Below are 25,385 nucleotides of genomic sequence, written 5' to 3'. Positions count from 1 at the left end.
GGATGGATCCAGACACGCTACCCTGGGGGGAAAAAAAAGAAGAAGAAAATTTGCCAAAACCCTCCCACCCAGCACACACACCTGATTTAGTTTGGTCATTAAAAGGGTTCTATTAACTGTAAAAGTGTTACAACGGCAGCTAAGTCCAGCCCGTGTTTTTAATACCACAGGCATGTAACATGGTAATTGGATATTTGGGTGTCATTATTAATGGAACCATTAATCGCCTTGAGTCGTTATCAGTGGTTATTGCTTCCGTTAAATATTAAGCTATAAATCAACCCTTGTGTTTTATACCAGTACATATGCATATTCAGTTTCCCATATGGATGTCCCATCTGCCTATATGCACATTTGGAGTGCTGTTATAATTTTGTTTATAAATGAATGAATAGCAAAGATGAACATCATCCATCTTCTTGTATTTTTGCTTTTGTTCATAAGACTTGATGAGAATGCTTTTATAAAATTCTGCAACATTGCTTATTAGTCCCCTACCAGTTGAAATGGAAGGGACTATATATTTGGTCTCCATCAGTATGTCTGTTTGTCCATCTGTTTGTCTCACAGACTTTTGTTTTTCAAAATACCTCTAAATACTGAGCTGAAATTTTGTGTAGATCAAGTGAGACATTCGTGGGGATTTGTCCATTGTTGGGCCTTGAATTTAGGAGATATGAAAATTTGTTAAGCTCATACAGTAGGGGACATACATATTGCTTTAGTAGTACTCTCAAAATGTCGAGTTTGTTGCTACTGTTAAAATGTTTTTTTTTGGAGTATGAATATTCAGTGTCCTTCTGTTCCCTGTTCCACGAAGCAATCTTATCACTAAGATCACCTTAAGTGCATAACTACCTGTGGCACTTAGCGCTGGCGATCCTAGCACTAAGATTACCTTAAGTGCATAACTACCTGTGGCACTTAGCGCTGGCGATCTTAGCACTAAGATTACCTTAAGTGCATAACTACCTGTGACACTTAGCGCTGGCGATCTTAGCACTAAGATCACTTAAAGTGCATAACTACCTGTGGCACTTAGTGCTGGCGATCTTAGCACTAAGATTACCTTAAGTGCATAACTACCTGTGACACTTAGCGCTGGCGATCTTAGCACTAAGATCACTTAAAGTGCATAACTACCTGTGGCACTTAGCGCTGGCGATCTTAGCACTAAGATCACTTAAAGTGCATAACTACCTGTGACACTTAGTGCTGGCGATCCAAGCACTAAGATCACTTAAAGTGCATAACTACCTGTGACACTTAGCGCTGGCGATCTTAGCACTAAGATCACTTAAAGTGCATAACTACCTGTGGCACTTAGCGCTGGCGATCACTTAAAGTGCATAACTACCTGTGACACTTTGCGCTGGCGATCTTAGCACTAAGATCACTTAAAGTGCATAACTACCTGTGGCACTTAGCACTGGCGATCTTAGCACTAAGATTACCTTAAGTGCATAACTACCTATGACACTTAGCGCTGGCGATCTTAGCACTAAGATCACTTAAAGTGCATAACTACCTGTGACACTTAGCGCTGGCGATCTTAGCACTAAGATCACTTAAAGTGCATAACTACCTGTGACACTTAGCGCTGGCGATCTTAGCACTAAGATCACTTAAAGTGCATAACTACCTGTGGCACTTAGCGCTAGCGATCTTAGCACTAAGATCACTTAAAGTGCATAACTACCTGTAGCACTTAGTGCTGGTGATCTTAGCACTAAGATTGTTTTGTAGAATGGGGGCCCTGATCATTATAACGTTTGTAGTAGCCAAACTTTATTTTAGTTCCCAATTAATTCCAGTTTTGGCTGACAAACATTAGGCCAACCAGAAACACATGGCATTACACTACAGTGTTTCTTCCAGAAATAAATGTTTGGGTATGGTGCTATGGAATTGAATGCAACCAGTCAACTAGGGGTATGGGGGGGGGGGGGGGGGGGGGGGGGGGGGGCTCACACAGAACAAAAAATAGGTTAAGTTTCAGGTTAAGAAAATCATAAAGTAATCATAAGAGTATTAATTAATTAACTATGAGAAATGCATTTTGTGATATTAAAAACACAAGGATGACCTAAAACACTTCGAATGTACGGAAATGGATAATCTAAACAATAAAATCGAAGTAAAGTATGATTTCAGTTATCAAAAATGGCTCTAATAGTAAAAAAATATGCTATAGTGTTTAAAAACTAGGGTATGTCTCTTTAATATTTAACTGTATAGTCATTAAAAGCACTATGTTAGTTGAAAACAATGCTACAGTGGGAGGAAAGTGAGAACTGTCTCTTTAATTGTCCTGCAGTGTGTTTAATGATGGCACCATCTTCCTCTAATGACTGTAACATTGTTCTGATGGACACCACATGCCAGCGATCCATCAATATTAAATTACATTTAACCTTTAGAGTGATACATGACAAAAAGAAAGTAATGATGCAATCCATTACCTAACTTCTATTTAATTATCTTGCAATAAATAAGACCGAAGGGAATGAGGAAGTATGTGTAAAGTATCATGAAGGGCACACAACAATGCAAGCAAAAACAATCAAATTGCATGTTTCAAAGGAATAATATCAATTGTTTTTATAGCTAGATGCAATGTCTGTAGAAGAATAGACATTGCCACTAAAACGATAAAATTAGAGATGCAGAAACAAAAACAAGAACAAAAAAATACTTGGGCTTTGTAAATTGTCATTTTGTGGGGGGTGTTTTTTTTTTCCTGAAAGAAAATGTTTACACACACGTTACTTAACCACATTTGCACATGCAATATTGGTGGGTTTTTAAATTACAGTGAAACTGGTCTAAACCAGATCACGCTGGGGACCTAATATTTATGCGGTTCAGACAGGATCTGGTGTTTAGAGAGTAAAAGTTTTAGAATTAAGTTATTTCCGTTGACATCAAATTTGTAACTGTGAACGAACATGTCCGATAATTGCCAAATAATTGCGACTGTCGGAGCGACGACGACCAATAATAAAGTTGCTATATCCCAATACTGTTGTGTATCTTTCTTATCTATGAACTGACATTAAAATACAAATAAACAATGAAAAGTCTACCCTTAACCTGTGGTGGCAAAGACATATTCGATCTTTCTTAGCAAAATCCAGTGTGTTTCTATTGCAGAAAAGATTAAAACGAAAAGTGTATTTGATGTATAAAAAATACAAATTAAGCGTGTGTGTATATTTTACTCTAATTTTTGTTGTTTCTACTATTTTACTATCAGTGTGTCAGTATTTTTAACTATTTTATTATCAAAGTGCATTGACCAACAAACATAGGTGGAAACCCTAATGTGCGAGTATCTGAAATTTGTCTGAAGCTGAAAAGAATTTGCACGGCACCAGACGGTACAACTGAAAACAATTGAGTATTAATTATTCTGATGTTTGCTAAGCTGGGCTGAGACAGCAGAAATTGGTGACCTGTGACACAATACCGGATGCTGAGACAGCAGAGATCGGTGACCCGTGACACAATACCGGATGCCGGACAGTCGGAATTCCGGTGTGCATTGTTTTCTGGTAGTCGTGTTTTCGTTAAGTTGACTCTTCATTCGTTTACACTACGCCAGTTTGTTCAGGTTAATTAATTAAGGATTTTACATTTTTGAGCCAAAAATCAATCCGGTTTAGGAAATTGACAGGTTCTGGTTTTATATTATTTGTTTAATACATGGTTTAAGTAAGAGAAAATTCGGGACTATGAAATTTGGCCTGTTTTGACAGAATTCCGGTATGTTCAGGGTCCGGTTTAGACAGAATTCCGGTATGTTCAGGGTCCAGTTTAGACAGGATTCCGGTATGTTCAGGGTCCAGTTTAGACAGGATTCCGGTATGTTCAGGGTCTAGTTTCGACAGAATTCCGGTATGTTCAGGGTCTAGTTTCGACAGAATTCTGGAATGTTCAGGGTCCAGTTTTGACAAGATTCCGGTATGTTCAGGGTCCAATTTAGACAGGTTTCACTGTATTTTATTATGACCATATTTAAACAAATAAATAAAAATAAACTAGGCCCCATGCTTATACAACTTTAAAGCCTTAACTGGAAGCTTTAATTAATTCTGGAAACTTTAATATCATAGCGACTTTGTCATACAAACTGCCTGCAGGGTTTGATAAATCGGTTGTCCGGACTATAAATGTCTTTTTTTTTTAAATCCTGCAACCAATGTTTCTATTGGCCGATTATGGTGACTAATTAAAGCAAAGTCATGGATGTATAGTAGCAGATAATGCCTTTTGAGGTCACACATGTGGCATCACATGCAAAGATACATTACAAAAAATATCGTTCATTTGACTTCTAGTTCACAGTACAATGCAACTGATATATATCAGAAAGAATAGGCTCCAATAGCTTTTGCCCTTAATTTTTATATATTGCAGGATAAAAACAAAAAATATTACATGTAATTATGTAGGATATCAGCTTAAATTATCCTATTCAGGCCGAATAGGAATTTCGCATTCTTACCTTCATAGGATAAAGCCAATATCCTACGTCATTAACTAGTTTTTCTCTATATAAACATGCAGGTACTTCTGTTTTTCAGTATTAAAGATTCTAGTATTTATGTAGTAACAGGTTGTTTTGAAATTTTATTCATTACGAAACAATAAGGCTGACAGTAACAGCAGCTTCTGTGTCCATAATGTAGACACTTTTTGGACCTTTTGGAAAAGTTTCTTCAAGTCCGTGAGAACTTCTTTCTGTATTTCAAGTCAATAAACGAAGACTGGGCCCTCTTCTCCAGCTGGGCTAGTTCCGAAACGGTTGGTGCCAAAATCTGCACGTGACCTTGGTACATGTTTCCTGTGAACAGAAAAGAATTAAATTATAATAATGTTTAACACCTAGTCTATTATATTATGTACCAGTCCTTTTGTATACAGTCAGACCTCGTTACAACGACCACGTTCGTCCCTGGGTCACTTTGTCGTTATATTGAAATAGTCTTTATATCGAAATTGCCGTTATAAAAAAATGATTTGTTTAATGACATCACTAGAGCACACTGATTTAGTAATCATCGGCTATTTTGTAATTTTCATATAAAGACTTAGAGAGGAAACCTACTGCATTTTCCCATAAGTAGCAAGGGATCTTTTATATGCACCATCCCAGACAGGATAGCACATACCACGGCATTTGATATACACGTTGTGGTGCACTGGCTGGAATAAGAAATAGCCCAATGGGCCCACCGACAGGGATCGATCACAGACCATTTTTACATAAATTAATTATAAAATGAAGGCGCATTCATTGTCAATCTAATCATTCCATTGTCCTACTTCGTTTACAAAATGTCATGAAACTAGTACACTTGATTGTTTGAAGTTCATCCTTTAATTGAATGACTACAGATTTAGCCGACATCGGTAACTCAAACATCATGTGTCGGCTCGCAATGAAATCAAAGATGCCAAACGGCTGTGTACTGCTAAAGTGCAATGGTATCTGTGATTATGTAATGTCATTGTCAAGAGGTGTTATCTGTGATTATGTAATGTCTTGTCAAGAGGTGTTATCTGTGATTATGTAATGTCATTGAAACGAGGTGTTATCTGTGATTATGTAATGTTGTAAAGAGGTGTTATCTGTGAATATGTAATGTCATTGAAACGAGGTGTTATCTGTGATTATGTAATGTTGTAAAGAGGTGTTATCTGTGAATATGTAATGTCATTGTCAAGAGGTGTTATCTGTGATTATGTAATGTCATTGAAAAGAGGTGTTATCTGTGATTATGTAATGTCATTGAAAAGAGGTGTTATCTGTGATTATGTAATGTCATTGTAAAGAGGTGTCATCTGTGATTATGTAATGTCATTGAAAAGGTGTTATCTGTGAATATGTAATGTCATTGAAAAGAGGTGTTATCTGTGAATATGTAATGTCATTGAAAAGAGGTGTCATCTGTGATTATGTAATGTTGTTGTAAAGAGGTGTCATCTGTGAATATGTAATGTCATTGAAAAGAGGTGTTATCTGTGATTATGTAATGTTGTTGTAAAGAGGTGTCATCTGTGATTATGTAATGTCATTGTAAAGAGGTGTTATCTGTGATTACGTAATGTCATTGAAAAGAGGTGTTATCTGTGATTATGTAATGTCATTGTAAAGAGGTGTTATCTGTGATTATGTAATGTCATTGTAAAGAGGTGTTATCTGTGATTATGTAATGTCATTGTAAAGAGGTGTTATCTATAAAATTATGTAATGTTGTAAAGAGGTGTTATCTGTGATTATGTAATGTCATTGTAAAGAGGTGTTATCTGTGATTATGTAATGTCATTGTAAAGAGGTGTTATCTGTGATTATGTAATGTCATTGAAAAGAGGTGTTATCTGTGATTATGTAATGTCATTGTAAAGAGGTGTTATCTGTGATTATGTAATGTCATTGTAAAGAGGTGTTATCTGTGATTATGTAATGTCATTGTAAAGAGGTGTTATCTGTGATTATGTAATGTCATTGTAAAGAGGTGTTATCTGTGATTATGTAATGTCGTTGAAAAGAGATGTTATCTGTGATTATGTAATGTCGTTGAAAAGAGATGTTATCTGTGATTATGTAATGTCGTTGAAAAGAGATGTTATCTGTGATTATGTAATGTTTTGTAAAGACGTGTTATCTGTGATTATGTAATGTCATTGAAAAGAGGTGTTATCTGTGATTATGTAATGTCATTGTAAAGAGGTGTCATCTATGATTATGTAATGTCATTGTAAAAAGGTGTTATCTGTGATTATGTAATGTCGTTGTAAAGAGATGTTATCTGTGATTATGTAATGTCATTGTAAAGAGGTGTTATCTGTGATTATGTAATGTCATTGTCAAGAGGTGTTATCTGTGATTATGTAATGTCATTGTAAAGAGGTGTTATCTGTGATTATGTAATGTCATTGTAAAGAGGTGTTATCTGTGATTATGTAATGTCATTGAAAAGAGGTGTTATCTGTGATTATGTAATGTCTTGTAAAGAGGTGTTATCTGTGATTATGTAATGTCATTGTCAAGAGGTGTTATCTGTGATTATGTAATGTCATTGTAAAGAGGTGTTATCTGTGATTATGTAATGTCTTTGTAAAGAGGTGTTATCTGTGATTATGTAATGTCTTGTCAAGAGGTGTTATCTGTGATTATGTAATGTCATTGAAAAGAGGTGTTATCTGTGATTATGTAATGTCATTGTAAAGAGGTGTTATCTGTGATTATGTAATGTCATTGTCAAGAGGTGTTATCTGTGATTATGTAATGTCAATGTAAAGAGGTAGGTGTTATCTGTGATTATGTAATGTCGTTGTAAAGAGGTGTTATCTGTGATTATGTAATGTCATCATAAAGAGGTGTTATCTGTGATTATGTAATGTCATTGTCAAGAGGTGTTATCTATGATTATGTAATGTCGTTGTAAAGAGGTGTTATCTATAAAATTATGTAATGTCGTTGTAAAGAGGTGTCATCTGTGATTATGTAATGTCGTTGTAAAGAGGTGTTATCTGTGATTATGTAATGTCGTTGTAAAGAGGTGTTATCTGTGATTATGTAATGTCATTGAAAAGAGGTGTCATCTGTGATTATGTAATGTCGTTGTAAAGAGGTGTCATCTATGATTATGTAATGTCGTTGTAAAGAGGTGTTATCTATAAAATTATGTAATGTCGTTGTAAAGAGGTGTCATCTGTGATTATGTAATGTCGTTGTAAAGAGGTGTCATCTGTGATTATGTAATGTCATTGTAAAGAGGTGTTATCTGTGATTATGTAATGTCATTGTAAAGAGGTGTTATCTGTGATTATGTAATGTCATTGTAAAGAGGTGTTATCTGTGATTATGTAATGTCATTGTAAAGAGGTGTTATCTGTGATTATGTAATGTCATTGTAAAGAGGTTATCTGTGATTATGTAATGTCATCATAAAGAGGTGTTATCTGTGATTATGTAATGTCATTGTAAAGAGGTGTCATCTGTGATTATGTAATGTCATTGTAAAGAGGTGTTATCTGTGATTACGTAATGTCATTGTAAAGAGGTGTTATCTGTGATTATGTAATGTCATTGTAAAGAGGTGTTATCTGTGATTATGTAATGTCGTTGTAAAGAGGTGTTATCTGTGATTATGTAATGTCATTGAAAAGAGGTGTTATCTATGAAAATGTATGTAATGTCGTTGTAAAGAGGTGTCATCTATGATTATGTAATGTCATTGTCAAGAGGTGTTATCTATAAAATTATGTAATGTTGTAAAGAGGTGTCATCTGTGATTATGTAATGTCATTGTCAAGAGGTGTTATCTGTGATTATGTAATGTCATTGTAAAGAGGTGTTATCTGTGAATATGTAATGTCATTGAAAAGAGGTGTTATCTGTGATTATGTAATGTCGTTGTAAAGAGGTGTTATCTGTGATTATGTAATGTCATTGTAAAGAGGTGTCATCTGTGATTATGTAATGTCATCATAAAGAGGTGTTATCTGTGATTATGTAATGTCATTGTAAAGAGGTGTTATCTGTGATTATGTAATGTCATCATAAAGAGGTGTTATCTGTGATTATGTAATGTCTTGTCAAGAGGTGTTATCTGTGATTATGTAATGTCATCATAAAGAGGTGTTATCTGTGATTATGTAATGTCTTGTCAAGAGGTGTTATCTGTGATTATGTAATGTCATTGAAAAGAGGTGTTATCTGTGATTATGTAATGTCTTTGTAAAGAGGTGTTATCTGTGATTATGTAATGTCTTTGTAAAGAGGTGTCATCTGTGATTATGTAATGTCTTGTCAAGAGGTGTTATCTGTGATTATGTAATGTCATTGAAAAGAGGTGTTATCTGTGATTATGTAATGTCATTGAAAAGAGGTGTTATCTGTGATTATGTAATGTCTTGTCAAGAGGTGTTATCTGTGATTATGTAATGTCATTGAAAAGAGGTGTTATCTGTGATTATGTAATGTCATCATAAAGAGGTGTTATCTGTGAATATGTAATGTCGTTGTAAAGAGGTGTCATCTGTGAATATGTAATGTCGTTGTAAAGAGTGTCATCTATGATTATGTAATGTCATTGTCAAGAGGTGTCATCTATGATTATGTAATGCCGTTGTAAAGAGGTGTTATCTATAAAATTATGTAATGTCGTTGTAAAGAGGTGTCATCTGTGATTATGTAATGTCGTTGTAAAGAGGTGTTATCTGTGATTACGTAATGTCGTTGTAAAGAGGTGTTATCTGTGATTATGTAATGTCATTGTCAAGAGGTGTTATCTATAAAATTATGTAATGTCATTGTAAAGAGGTGTTATCTGTGAATATGTAATGTCATTGAAAAGAGGTGTTATCTGTGATTATGTAATGTCGTTGTAAAGAGGTGTTATCTGTGATTATGTAATGTCATTGTAAAGAGGTGTCATCTGTGATTATGTAATGTCATCATAAAGAGGTGTTATCTGTGATTATGTAATGTCTTGTCAAGAGGTGTCATCTGTGATTATGTAATGTCGTTGTAAAGAGATGTTATCTGTGATTACGTAATGTCGTTGTAAAGAGGTGTTATCTGTGATTATGTAATGTCATTGAAAAGAGGTGTCATCTGTGAATATGTAATGTCGTTGTAAAGAGGTGTCATCTATGATTATGTAATGTCATTGTCAAGAGGTGTTATCTATAAAATTATGTAATGTTGTAAAGAGGTGTCATCTGTGATTATGTAATGTCATTGTCAAGAGGTGTTATCTGTAATTATGTAATGTCATTGTAAAGAGGTGTTATCTGTGATTATGTAATGTCATTGAAAAGAGGTGTTATCTGTGATTATGTAATGTCATTGAAAAGAGGTGTTATCTGTGATTATGTAATGTCGTTGTAAAGAGGTGTTATCTGTGATTATGTAATGTCATTGTAAAGAGGTGTTATCTGTGATTATGTAATGTCATTGAAAAGAGGTGTTATTTGTCATTCTTTAATGTTGTTGTAAAGAGGTGTTTTTAGACACTGGATGCATGTTTGTTCCTAATTTGCTCTGTCGGTGTCGGAAGTTGTGAATTCCAGTGTAGTGAACAGAATAACGATGATATACGTTTGTTCCCGACAATTTGTGGTCAGATGATGTAAATGTCGTAGTAACGACGGTCGTTGTAACGAGGTCTAACTTTATATATATTATATGCAATAAAATATGTTTTCAATCAATACCTAAGGCTGACGAGAAACAGAAATGTGAGTAGTCAACAGTGGCGGAACTGAGGAGGGGGGGGGGGGGGAGAGAGAGACACCCATTGCGTCCCAACCTTTACATTTTGCGAAAGTTATATTTTAATTTTATTTATTATTTTTTACATGGGAGAATCCAAGAAATCCCTCCGCGAACGTTTGTGGCATTCAGTTACAACACTGGGCCCCCAAACGGACTTTTTGGATCAGCCATTGGTCAACATGCAATGTCACATTTTAATTTTTTAACTGTATTTTTTTTTTTTTTTTTTTTTTGTTTTGTTTCATTTGTGTTATTTTTTTGGGGGGTGGGATGGGGTGGGAAGGGCATTATATATATGCCATATGTATTAGGAATATTATTCAATATTACAATGCTACATAATTTAAATAAAGTAAAGTTTGTTTTATTTAATGACGCCACTAGAGCACATTGATTTTTTATCTTATCATCGGTTATTGGACGTCAAACATATGGTAATTTTGACAGTTTTTTTTAGAGGAAACCCACTGCCGCCACATAGGCTACTCTTTTATGACAGGCAGCAAGGGATTTTTTATTTGCACTTCCCACAGGCAGGATAGCACAAACCATGGCCTTTGTTGAACCAGTTATGGATCACTGGTCGGTGCAAGTGGTTTACACCTACCCATTGAGCCTTGCGGAGCACTTACTCAGGGTTTGGAGTCGGTATCCGGATAAAAATCCCATACCTCAACTGGGATCCGAACCCAGTACCTACCAGTCTGTAGACCGATGGCCTAACCACGACGCCACCGAGGCCTGTCTAATTTGAATAAATAAGAGTATTTGTGACAAGTGTTTTGAATCGGGAAAATATCAACCGATTCTATGTTAATCAGAATTTGTCACAGCTCTTGCGAGACAAGTATGAATTAACTACATTATCCAGCCCTTACGTAACACATAACTGCACTGACATCAGTAAAAAAATACAGAGTTAAAGTTTATTTTGCTTAACCACACCACTAGAGCACATTGATTTGCACCGACACCAGATAAATCTGTTTTGTGCAGAGACATGCAGAAATGCATTTGAAATGTTGCACATGGAATGACCCTCAGTTCAATGAATGTACGGTCATTAAGCCTTTCTGTGTTTTGAAATTTTCTGGTATTCATGTCAGTAAATATTTAAACCGAATGCCCTTGTGAACTATTAAACATTCGCTGAACATGCTCAGTCCTTTTCTCTTCGGTCATTCATCACAGATAAAGTCATAAATGACTTCCACTTGGCGAACACCACTTGCAAAAAGTTTCCTAAATCCTAACTATTATCGTAAAGCATTTTCATCGATCAGCGTTTTATGTCATCACTATGTATTTATGTTACTTTTACAGCACAAGACGTTAGCTCAGTGAAAAGAAGAGGAAGGACATATTTATAGGAAAGGTTCTGTTTATTGCCACTCAAGTGAACTTGTTAGCTCGATGAAAAGAGTCCATGGGACCGTTACATGTATAAGACAAGAGGTCTATCGGCCTATAGAGCTCCGCTATTTAATTTTCAATTCTGTCAGTAGTAGATCATTCCTGAAGTGTATAGAAAGAATGATGTTTGTGTACCACATAATATTTTGGCTGCTGTTCATGCATTGTTTACATATTGATTTCTATCAATTGGGAATACAGTTGTCTCAATCACTTTGTACGTCTATATATAAGCTTGAAGTAATTTAAAATCTTAAAGTTACAGTTTGTTTTGTTTAACGACACCCCTAGAGCACATTGATTTATTCATCATCGTCTACTGGATGTCAAACATTTGATTTTGACATAGTCTAAGAAAAAAAACCTGCTACTTTTTTTCATTATGCATATGCACCATCCCGCAGACAGGATAGTATATACCACAGACTTTGATATACCAGTCGTGGTGCACTGGCTGGAATGGGAAATAGCCCAATGGACCCACTGATGAGGACTGATCTTAGGCCGACCACACATCAGGTGAGCATTCTACCACTAGGCCACGTCCCACCCAAAATCTTAATGACTCACACAAAGTGAAATTTTTTACTAAGTATAGCACTATTTCAGAACTGTTTGGCCAAAACTCCATGAGACGATAGACTTACAAATTTTCATGTTAACTTTCTATATACATCTTTTAAATTGAAAACTCTAGGAGTATATACAGTGTAGAATTTGAAAAACCCAAGTTAAATGCAATGATGTCATGGCCTATACAAGAAGACCGATTTATTCCAAATCGGCTGACAACATGGAATGGGTCTGTCTTGCATAGCTATAGGGATGGGAGAACAAAAGATTCCTGCTGAAAGTTACCGATATTTCTCCGCTTCTGTCCGTAGGTAACCTTGCCATCAAACTCGTTGATGGAAATCTTCATGTCTGGTTCGACAAGATCAATGGTGATATCAAGGTGTTCCTCCACATCAGACTTCAACTGAACAACAACAAAACAATCATTAAAGGCATACTGTCACAGATTTAAGGACCTTATTTCTCTAAAAATTAATAATAAATCAAAATTACATTATTTTTACAGACCAAATCTAGCTATTGCAACACTTTAACTACACCATGATGGAGTGAAATCCACGTCAACCATCTCAGCAATATTATTTTTTGAATTATGGACCATTGCCATAATTCAACTATTTTTACAAAATATCATTAACAAGTGGAGTATGGTGGTTATGTAGATGGTTGAATAAAGTACATTTCGGGACAAATCAAATATATATATTTTTAAGTAATACTTTGTTAGGCCATGTAATAGGTCAGTGGTCTGTGACAATATGCCTTTAAAACTGGGCAGCCAGTTTATTAATCTATACCCCCATTCCAGCCTCCACTAACAACAAAACAATCAGTAAAACTGGGCGGCCAGTTTATTAATCTGTACCCCCATTCCAGCCTCCACTGACAACAAAACAATCAGTAAAACTGGGCGGCCAGTTTATTAATCTATACCCCCATTCCAGCCTCCACTAACAACAACAAAACAATTAGTAAAACTGGGCGGTCAGTTTATTAATTATTTACCCTCATTCCATCCTCCACTGACAACAACAAAACAATCAGTAAAACTGGGCGGCCACTTTATTAACCTATACCCTCATTCCAGCCTCCACTAACAACAACAAAACAATCAGTAAAACTGGGCGGTCAGTTTATTAATCTATACCCCCATTCCAGCCTCCACTAACAACAAAACAATCAGTAAAACTGAGCAGCCAGTTTATTAACCTATACCCCCATTCCAGCCTCCACTGACAACAAAACAATCAGTAAAACTGGGCGGTCAGTTTATTAATCTGTACCCCCATTCCATCCTCCACTAACAACAAAACAATCAGTAAAACTGAGCAGCCAGTTTATTAACCTATACCCCCATTCCAGCCTCCACTGACAACAAAACAATCAGTAAAACTGGGTGGCCAGTTTATTAATCTATACCCCTATTCCAGCCTCCACTGACAACAAAACAATCAGTAAAACTGGGTGGCCAGTTTATTAATCTGTACCCCCATTCCAGCCTCCACTGACAACAAAACAATCAGTAAAACTGGGTGGCCAGTTTATTAATCTGTACCCCCATTCCAGCCTCCACTAACAACAAAACAATCAGTAAAACTGGGTGGCCAGTTTATTATTCTATATACTACTCAAAAGAATTTAAGGGTCAAAAATTTATAACCAAATAAGTTTCAGTGTATTAGATTGATGATGTATTGTTCCATATTTACAAAAAAACACAAATAAACGTCACTGTATACAAGAAAGTCACATGACATGCTGTCAAAGTTGAAGGTTGTCAAACATGGATTTTACACATTAGAACATTCATTTAATAGTGTGTGAATCCACCCCTGGCGCGAATACACTCGACACATCGTTGCCTCATGCTGTTGATCAGACGTCTGAAGAACTCTTGGGGAATGGCCTGCCACTCTGCCATAAGAAGTTGACCCAGATCATGAAGGTTGGCCGGAGGGGCATGGTTATCCCGAACTCTCCTGCCTAATTCATCCCAGGCGTGCTGTATTGGGGCCAAGTCAGGCGAATATGCTGGCCAATCCATCCTGGCGATACCTTGTTGTCTGAGAAAGTCCGTTACTACCCTGCCGCGGTGGGGTCTGGCATTGTCATCCTGCAGAACTGCCCCGCCGCCAATCTGCTGAAGGCCTGGGAGAACCAACGGCCGGATAATCTCATTCAGATAGCGGATTCCATTCAGATTGCCATCCACCACATAGAGGGGGGTCCTGTGGTGGATAGAGATGCCGCCCCACACCATGACGCTGCCACCACTGAACCGGTGACGTTGTCTAACGTTAACGTCAGCGAAGCGCTCCCCAGGACGTCTGTAGACACAAACCCGACCGTCGTTGAACTGGAGACTAAACCTGGACTCATCAGTGAACATCACTCGACCCCACTGAACATGTTGCCACCGCAGATGAAGTGTGCACCAGTGACCGTTCTATGACGTGGTAGAAGTGGTGGTCGAACAGCCTGGCGACGGCAGCGTAGATTATTGGCTCTCAGACGATTGCGTATGATTTGATCAGACACTCGAGTTCCAGTCGCAGTCCGCAGATTGTCACGTAATCGGCGTGCAGTGGTTGTGCGTTGACGTAGAGCCATATTGGTCCTCTCTATTTGTAGTGCTTCGGGGTCTTCCCGAACGTGGACGATTTCGAACAAAATTCGTTGCTTGGTACCGTTGCCACAGTCGGCCAACGACACTCTGACTGACACCAAGTCTCAGAGCAACATTTCTTTGCGTACTGCCATCCTGAAGCCAAGCAATAGCCCTTCCTCGATCTTCGATAGTCAGTTGACGTCGTACCATTGTCGAATTTGGAGTGTGCACCGTACACGAACGCAAGCTCCAATTATACGGAAATTCAGCATTGGGAACATGGAATACACATGCAAAGCATGCAAATGAAGCGCTTTGTGAAAAAGCAAGTTATGGGCACTTAGCAGACCTTTCGCTTTCGCCCTAATTTACGTGCAAATGTAAGCATGTTTTCGCCATTAGAACTAGTCGACAGTGTCAATGACAGTGGATTTTAATTCATTTATGGGTTGCTTAGACCCACTTTCATCAAAATGGAACAATACCATGCGTGACATTATGGTCTAGCTAATATAATTGACATTCAGAAAATAATGTCGAAAATATCGTCTGACACTTAAATTCTTTTGAGTAGTATATACCCCATTCCAGCCTCCATTGAAAGTCTTTTTTTATTAAAAACATTGGTCAAGATACAAGTAAAACAACAATAACTACTATTAGTGTCAAATTCGGCCAGCTCCATGGAGAATAAAAACTTTTCTTTTGTCGTTTTGTTTATTCTAATAAATAATTTAATAATTTAATACAGAAATCAATAAAATATATAGAGGATATTTCATGTTTTTTTGTCAAATATGATTTATATCTCATCGAGTGAAGTTTGCAATCAGATCTCACGAGTTGCGTTTCACGATGATTGTGATATGTTTGCAAACTTCACGAGATGAGATATACTAGTAAATCATATTTTGATAAAAAACATGAAGTTTTCTATTTATTATATAACTTTTGGCAATTTACTTTTATTTTTAAAATGCCAGCAGCAAAATAGTTCTGGTTTTCTTACAGTGAAGATAACACTTTCTACAGTAAAGATAACACATTTTAGAGTGAAATAGTGAAATTTTCACTCTAAAATGTGTTATCGTCACTGAGAACACTTTTATTTCAATGATGTTTTAAGATATTTCACTAAATGTTATATAATAAAATTTAATTTTCCATTAACTGGCTATTCTATCAGTTAGATGTGCGGTTTGTTCAAATGATGAGAATCGATCCTAGACCACCCGTGTGTCAAGCGAGCACTATACCACTGGGCTACATCCTGGCCACCGACGGGACTGAACCAAATAGCTAATGAAGATAATAGCTAGTGATTCAATATACAGTGAGTAAAGTTTGTTTCATTTAACGACGCCTCTAGAGCACATTGATTTTTTATCTTATCATCGGCTATTGGACGTCAAACATATGGTCATTCTGACACTGTTTTTTAGAGTAAACCTGCTGTCGCCACATAGGCTACTCTTGTACGACAGGCAGCAAGGGATCTTTTATTTGCACTTCCCACAGGCAGGACTGCACAAACCATGGCCTTTGTTGAACCAGTTATGGATCACTGGTTGGTGCAAGTGGTTTACACCTACCCATTGAGCCTTGCGGAGCACTCACTCAGGGTTTGGAGTCGGTATCTGGATTAAAAATTCCATGCCTCGACTGGGATCCGAACCCAGTACCTACCAGCCTGTAGACTGATGGCCTAACCACGACGCCACCGAGGCCGGTCAATATACAGTGAGAGAAAGAACTAAAGGATCACTTAGTATTTACAAACCAAATTGTTCATTATTAGCACTGTGTTTTGTTTTTTATAACAATATTTATTTCCAATTTTTGGACTGGGATTGGCGAACAGGCAATCACCTATATTGACGCCTTTCCCATAAGAATTGTAATGTCTGTGTAAAAACACAAAGCTGTAACGTAGGAGACAGAGTGAACGTCAGTAACATGATTAACTTCGTGACACTGTGGTTGAAGCCTTTGGTTGCAGTCACACTTTCCTATAATTCTGGGTTTCTGCCAGAGGGTAAAACGGGTATGGTGCCATACCCAAATGGTTTAGCAGATTAAAATAATAATAATGTTGTAACCTTTTGACCAAATTAATTACTCTTATCATTACTGTATGATTTTCTTAACCCTAGCCTTAAATTTAACCCATTTTCTTTCTGGAGGAGGCACCCTCCCCATATCCCCTGTTGACTGTGGCTGCATTGAATTTCACAGTGCCATACCCAAAAATGTCTGTCTGCTTTCTGGCAAAAACATTGCTATTAGTATTTTAATGTTTGTATAAAGTACAAAAACATAAACTGAGATTGAATGTCAAGAACACTGAGGCCTGGCAAATGATCTTAAGTTTGCAAATTCCATAACTTCCTAAGATCACGACCCATATCAACCCAACTATTATTATCACACATACCTGCGGTTCATTATACCAAATACAACAGCCACCATGATCTGTAAGGTTTGTGTTGTAACAGCCACGTCCCTTTGTGTTACAATTGGAATGATACCACACCTGAAAGGAAATTGTGAAGTTACCCTTGTTTTCTTTACAAAGACATGCATAATTTTATGGTATATATCTTATGTAGGTTAATCATGGTGAATATTTTGTCTGCAACATGTAATCCATATAAACAAAGCATCATAAAACTGATATATCTGGTGGTCCCCCACAAAATGATAACCCTACTGAATATAGAATTATGTTAAAAGTATCAGATCTATAACTTTGATATTTCACACTCATTACTATATTGTTATTTGCCAAATTCAGTGAAAATTGTAGGCCCACAGGTCAAATATTGTTAAAATAGCAACAGATTTGAAATTGTATGTCAAAGAAGGCAATGCCAAAAGCCAAGTGCCCCACCCCCCCCCCCCCCCACAACCCTATTGAGTATGGAATTGTCCAAAACGTGTGGGGACTGTAATTGTAATATTTCACGCTCATTACTATATAGATATTTGACACCTTCAGTGAAAATTGTAGGCCCATAGGTCAAATATTGATAAAATGGCAACAGATTTAATATTGTAGGAAAAAAGGCAATGCCAAAAGCCATTATAACCCTACTGAATATGGAATTGTCCAAAAAATATGGGGACTTTAATTTTAACATTTCACTCATTACTATATGGCTTTTTGCCACATTCAGTGAAAATTGTAGGCATATTGGTCAAATATTGTTAAAATAGCAACAGATTAAAAAATTTAATAAATAAAAAAAACATTTTTTTTTTTTTTACATAAGTGATATATTACAAAAATAAAACTTTAATACACAGAACAAAAACAACCAACAAAAAAAAACAAACAAAAAACACCCAAACTTTAAAAAAAATAACCCACAAAAAACAATTCTGCCAAAACTGGAAATTCTGTTATGATTACAGAATTTTATGATTTCATCTTTTTTTTTCTCTCCATAATTATGAAAAATCATCCCTTTTCTAAAAAACCACAACAAAACTGCCAAAGAAATATCAGCTAATGTAGTTGTAAATGCTGGCATGCCCGACAAATTATAAATATTTTACAGATTATCAGCAGAAATACGAACTGACAGCACACACATCATCAAGGTTTCTCGTGACAGAAACAATTTCTGGTAATGACATTTTGTTATGGCCACAAAGATTGTACACATTTTTTTTTTTTTAATGCTTTTAATGTAGCTTCTGGTAAAACCCCAAACAAAAACCAAACCACACAAGGCACATATGATATCATTACCATACAATATAACTTAGACTACCGATAATAGAATCTATTATTGTTGTGAGGTTTAGACAATTCCAACCCGAGGGACAAAATGTTTTTTTTGTGAAAGGCGTTTGTTTACCGAGGACCTTGCAAAAACATTTTGTCTTGAGTGTTGGAATTTACCTTATCTATACCTCACAATGGTGATGGATTCTTTTTCTTGTCTATTTAATTACTGTAACAAAACATTAATTTTGTAAGCTACAGTTTATTTATTGTAGAACGATTAAAAAAACTACTGGTATTAGAATCTATCACCATTGTGAGGTATAGATAAGACAATTCCAACACAAGTGACAAAATGTTTTTTTTGTGAAAGGCGTTTACCGAGGCCCTTGCAAAAACATTTTGTCTTGAGTGTTGGAATTTACCTTATCTATACCTCACAATGGTGATGGATTCTTTTACTTGTCTATTTAATTACTGTAACAAAACATTAATTTTGTAAGCTACAGTTTATTTATTGTAGAACGATTAAAAAAACTACTGGTATTAGAACGATTAAAAAACTACTGGTATTAGAATCTATCACCATTGTGAGGTATAGATAAGACAATTCCAACACAAGTGACAAAATGTTTTTTTTGTGAAAGGCGTTTACCGAGGCCCTTGCAAAAACATTTTGTCTTGAGTGTTGGAATTTACCTTATCTATACCTCACAATGGTGATGGATTCTTTTTCTTTTACTTGTCTATTTAATTACTGTAGAACGATTAAAAAAAACATCTATAATTTTGTAAGATACAGACAAAATGTTTTTTATTGTAGAACGAGGACCTTCAAAAATATTTTGTCTTGAGTGTTGGAGTTTATATCTAATGATACAAAGAAAAAATTTAACAGTCCACATTTATTTATGGTTATATGTCAACATATGGTTAAGGACACTTTGAGAAAACCCGCTGTCGCCACTACAACTTCCGAACAAGGGATCTTTTATTTGCGCTTCCCACAGGCAAGATAGCACAGACCATAGTTGAAAATACAAGTGGTTTACACCTTTGTCGGAAATAGGGTTTGGAGTTTTAAAAATCCCATCGACTGGGATCCGATACCTTCACAATGGTGATGGAAATACAGGCAAATTTTGTAAGATACAGGTAGAAATTCCTACAACTTATTTAATCATACACAGAAAATACAGTCCACATTATGCAACGACATAAAAATGTAACAACTTAACCATCAATATAGTTGAAAATACTAATTTGTCTAAATATTTTTAAATCAATGATACAATATGAAATGGCAACTTGCGGAAAACCTAATTCAACAGAATTCTGAAAAACACATAAGTTATGACGTCAGACGTATGTCAAAATCATCTAGCCCCGGGGTGCCAGACAGATTTATTTAGCACCATGGAAATAATAATAGAATCTATCACTGTTGTGAAGTATAGATAAGGCAATTCCAACCCGAGGGACAAAATGTTTTTTGTGAGGGCCGAGCTTTACACAAAGGTGACTGATTCTTTTTCTTGCCCATTTAATTACAGTAACAAAACATTAATTTTGTAAGCTACGGTTTGTTTATTGTAGAACGATTCATAAACATTTCACCTATAAACTTCTTTAATCATACGCAGAAAAATATGGTCCACATTATGCAACAACATAAAAATGTAACAACTTACCAATAAATATAAAGTTGAAAATTTTAATTTGTTTAAATATTTTAAGAACAATGATCCAACGTTAAATGGCAAACAGAATTCTGGAAAACAGACTTATGACGTCAATCGTCATAAACATGAATTATGACGACATGCGTACATGTAGAAATCGTCTAGCCCTCGGGTCAGACAGATTTATCTAGCCCTAGAGTCAGACAGATTTATCTAGCCCTAGAGTCAGACAGATTTATCTAGCCCTAGAGTCAGACAGATTTATCTAGCCCTAGAGTCAGACAGATTTATCTAGCCCTAGAGTCAGACAGATTTATCTAGCCCTAGAGTCAGACAGATTTTTGTAGCACAGTGCAAAAGCTGGATAAGCCTGTCCAGTGGGCAAGAATTGTGTTTCTGAACTAATGTGAGTGCACACTAATTTCTTTACTGTATGAATTTAAACAAACCAATCTACCTGACTGGAATCTAATAATGTATCCACATCGGCAATTTAGAACGATACAGTCAGAAACATCCAGCATCCAAAATTTTAAGAAAAAACTTATCTCGAATATTAAAGAAAGAAAAAAGAGAAAGAAATGTTTTATTTAACGATGCACTCAACACATTTTATTTACGGTTATATGGCATCAGACATATGGTTAAGAACCACACAGATATTGAGAGGAAACCCGCTGTCGCCACTTCATGAGCTACTCTTTTCGATTAGCAGCAAGGGATCTTTTATATGCACCATCCCAGAGACAAGGTATTACATACCACAGCCTTTGATATATCAGTCGTGGTGCACTGGCTGGAACAAGAAATAGCCCAATGGGCCCGCCGACAGAGATCGATCCCAGACCAACCGCACATCGAGCGAGTGCCTTACCACTGGGCTACATCCCGCCCCCAATATATTGAAGTAAATCTCTTCATACAGCAGCATTGTAACCATCTCTACAGTAAGACAAGACATACTGAATAAAGGTAAAAACACACACGTTTATTTTTACCCCCTTCAGTGGCTGCTTAAGATGTCTTTGACTACACATGAAATTCCTTACCTTTTCTTTGACACTTGCAACAAGACTGAAGGCAAGTCCCATTCTGAAAAACAGAAAAGAAAAAAGAGAATGAAAAATTATGTATTTTAGGTACTGTGACACAAATGGGTCCTTATTATACACTATATCTATGGCAGTGACACACCCACTACTGGTGCTCCTGGTTCAATTGCAATCTTCAATCTTTGAAAGGCATTAAATTAGCAAATATGAAGGACATTATTTCAAAGAATGATTTTATAATGTGTCAAAATCTTTCTCAACACAAGCTGTTCTACTGTGGAAAAGCATAAATGATTAACAAGTATATATCAGCTTCAGTGGCATTAAGACTAGTAGGTAATGGGTTCACATCCTAGTACTGGCTCGTACCAAAGTAAAAAAAAAAGAAGTTTTGTTTTTAAATGACTCCACTGGAGCATATTGATTTATCAATCATCGGCCATTGGATGTCAACCATTTGGTAATTCTGACACCTACATGTGATCTTCAGAAGAAACCCGCTACATTTTTCATTAGCAGCAAGAGATCTTTCAAATGCACTATCCTGCAGACAGGACATCACACACCAAGACCCTTGATGCACCAATCATGGAGTACTGGTTTGGGTTAGTAAGAAGCCCAATCAGAGAATAGATCCATGGAGAGGATTTGATCCCATGATCAAAGCACCTCAGGCATGCACTACACAATTGAAAGAAGAATATCTTCTATTTTACATGGTTAAATAATCAAAGTATTATTGAGACTTTGCCTTTAAAGGGACATTCCTAAGTTTGCTGCCATTTTTAAGATGTTATTGACTTTTTAACGACTGTAATTACATTTCAAATATAATAATATTTTTCTTCATAAAATAGTAGCGGCTGTATATTAAACGTGTTTCTGATCGTTCTAATATTTGTATTAGGTTAAATTTCATTTTATTGCCGAAATTATTTGAAGACAAAATCCAGTTTGGGCTTCTTACAAATATTGAGATGACCAGAAACACATTGAATATACAGACATTAATATTCTAAACAAGAAAATATATTTAATATGTAAGTTTAATCGTAGAAATATTTTATTAATCGGAAACATCTTACAATGCAGCTAACTCAGGAATGTCCCTTTAAGTTATTGTACATTTCATATACAAATGTATAGTCTATATATCCTGACAAAAATGCCCTATATAGTTTTAATCTTTATTTTATTTTATTTCAGATTTCTCTGACTGCTCTATGTTGAGTTGATTAGTTACACATGTGCAGCAAAGACGCTTCTTTGAAAACAAACTTATGCAATATGTATTGGTCTGATTCATCTAGACGGAGATAAAAAGAACAGTCTGAACTTCAGAGTAGGGTATAACCCTGGTAACTCTAATCTCCAAGTTTGACAGTTTCTCATCAGTCTACATTCACTGTACGGTATACAGACTGACTAATTAAACACACGAATTCCATGGAAGTAAAAGTCTTGTCTACCATAAATGGATTCCATGTTACAGATAACTGCATCCATAGATGTCCATGACAATGAATGTGAAATTTTTGTAAAATTAATTTTTAATATTTCTTTTCACATATGCACTGTGATGACATCCCCTATGGATGTCATCACAGTGCATATGTGAAAAGACTACTATAAACCTAGTTTCATTGATCTAAAACTTATTACAGTTTATGACAAATAGAGCTAATCAATAAACTTGTTTTCATTTTATTTCAACTTATTTTCATGCTTATATCCATTTAAGGTTCAAGCACGCTGTCCTGGGCACACAACTCAAGATATCTGGGCTGTCTGTCCAGGACAGTGGGTTAACTGTTAGTGGTTAGTGAGAGAGATGATGTAGTGGTCTTACACCTACATATCCATTGAGTCGTTAAAACTCGCTCTGGGTGGGAGCCGATACCAGGCTGTGAGCCCAATACCTACCAGCCTTATGTCCAATGGCTTGACCACGACACCACAGAGGCCAGTAAGAAACTTTAAAGTTGAGCTAACAGTAATGCCGATATCTTGCTTTTTTTTTCCTTTGTAAAGGCGAGACAATAATTAAAGTACTTGCACTCTTGATATTTTGACTGATATTATTAGACTTCTCATGCATGTTTGCATAACCGTATTGACTGTTGCTATAACATTTAAAACATTTATACATATTAAACACTTGTACACCAGTACACCCTTTGTGTTTATTTTACGTACCGAGTTAGTGTTTCTACTGGTGGAATGCAACACAAACACAGTTGAAATTTATTATTATCGAGGCTTGGAATTCATTTTGTCGAATGAGGAAGGAAGGAAATGTTTTATTTAATGATGCACTCAACACACTTTATTTATGGTTATATGGTGTCGGACATATGGTTAAGGACCACACAGATACTGAGGGAAGAAACCTGCTGTCGCCACTTCATGGGCTACTCTTTTCGATTAGCAGCAAAGGATCTTTTATATGCACCATTCTATAGACAGGATAGAACATACAACGGCCTTTGATGTACCACCCAAACCGACCGTGCATCAAGCGAGTGCTTTACCACTGGGCTATGCCTCATCCTTGTCGAATCTCTGCTTCTGATATTTTAATCAGGAAGCAAATGCTAGAAATTGAGAAGCAGATAAACTGATATAAACTTTTCAAACTAATAATTGTTTTCTCTTCCTATGGTAAATAATTTAATATTGTTTTTGTCCTACTGTCAAGACGGTGGGCACTAATTCCTTAATCTGAATAGTTGTAAAATATCGTTTAAAGTTTGTTTAATTAATGACACCACTAGAGCACATTGATTTATTGGATGTCAAACATTTTGTAATTCTGACATATAGTCTTAAGAGAGGAAACCCGCTAAATTTTTCCATTAGTATTGCAAGGGATATTTTATATATGTCATCCCACAAACAGGACAGAACATACCACGGCCTTTAATATACCAGTTATGGTGCACTGACTTGAGCAAGAAGCAGCCCATTGGGCCCTGCCGATAGGGATTGATCCTAGACTGACCACATATCAGGCGAGAGCTTTACCACTGGGCTACGTCAGCCCCTGAATAGTTGTACAATACTTTAAGATAAAAGCAAATGGCTGTTTGTGAAACTGATTACTGAGCACATTGTGTATTTTAAGTGACAACTATCTTGTTCCCAGTCAATTTCGCGTCTTCAGTTGATACTAAGTACTAGTATTACACTGAATCAAGTGTTTGGCAGAACTGATCTTAGCTATGCTTAACTGGGCATTCATTTTGTGAATGTATCCGATTATATAATTATTGAGTGATTATGTCATTGACTGCCAAATGAACTGGTGCACTACAAAGGTTCGAATCCTGTCAGGATGTGTTTTTATAATGAATACTACAGCTCAGTTTTTTTTAAAGTTTTTAAATTTTAATCCAGAATATGTTTATATATATAACCGTTTGGAGATCGTCTGGTTACCTTTTTTCTATATAACACGCTGCTCATCAATTTAAATGAAAGGCTCAATCTATGTACTGTCCGAACCATATAGTTAACAGCTATGATAAATACTACAGCTCAGTTGATCGAGTGCTCCCTGGGGTGCTAGAGTCACAGGATCAAACCACCTTGGTGGATCCATTCAACTAATTTGGGTTTTTTCTCATTCCAACCAGTGCCCCACACTTGGTCAAAGGCCATTGTATGTGCTTTCCTGCCTGTGGGAAAGTGCACATAAAAGATCCCTTGCTACTAATGGAAACATGTACACTGGTGGCACCTAAGTCTGCGCACCTAAGCATTTGTGTTATATTTTAAAGTTAAAATTTTTTTTTTTTAATATTTATTTCACTGCCACAGTACAATGGAACAATAAACGTGTTACAACTAAAGTTATTTTAATTTTAATGTTTTTTAAAATCAAGTAATGAGCGCATTTTCAGTGGGACCCCCCTGCATTTACTGGCCTGCATGACGGCACATAAGTCTGCGCAGCAAACATCAAAACAACCACTTCTGTCGCTAATGTTTACATAAAACAGCAACAAACAATGGATCCGACTTTTTATAAGTT

At 36.1% G+C, this 25,385-nt stretch overlaps 1 protein-coding gene across 1 annotated transcript in view; it reads right to left on the bottom strand.

Annotated features, from left to right (window-relative positions):
* Window positions 1-4,619: 4,619 nt before the first annotated feature.
* LOC121387992 (ATP-dependent RNA helicase DDX1-like) overlaps window positions 4,620-25,385 on the bottom strand; it is a 461,008-nt gene continuing 440,242 nt past the window's right edge. Inside the window, exons 25-28 of the mRNA XM_041519183.1 lie at window positions 21,350-21,392; window positions 17,323-17,421; window positions 12,563-12,683; window positions 4,620-4,846 (exon numbers count right to left, since the gene is read on the bottom strand). Coding sequence (XP_041375117.1) covers window positions 4,722-4,846; window positions 12,563-12,683; window positions 17,323-17,421; window positions 21,350-21,392 — 388 coding nt within the window. The 3' untranslated portion in view covers window positions 4,620-4,721. The remainder of the gene's footprint in view (window positions 4,847-12,562; window positions 12,684-17,322; window positions 17,422-21,349; window positions 21,393-25,385) is intronic.

This window comes from Gigantopelta aegis, chromosome 14 (genome assembly GCF_016097555.1).
Source record: "Gigantopelta aegis isolate Gae_Host chromosome 14, Gae_host_genome, whole genome shotgun sequence".
In the NCBI taxonomy this organism is placed as follows: domain Eukaryota; kingdom Metazoa; phylum Mollusca; class Gastropoda; order Neomphalida; family Peltospiridae; genus Gigantopelta; species Gigantopelta aegis.
The sequence above is the reverse complement of the archived record's forward strand: the minus strand, read 5'-3'. Positions and strand labels throughout refer to the sequence as shown.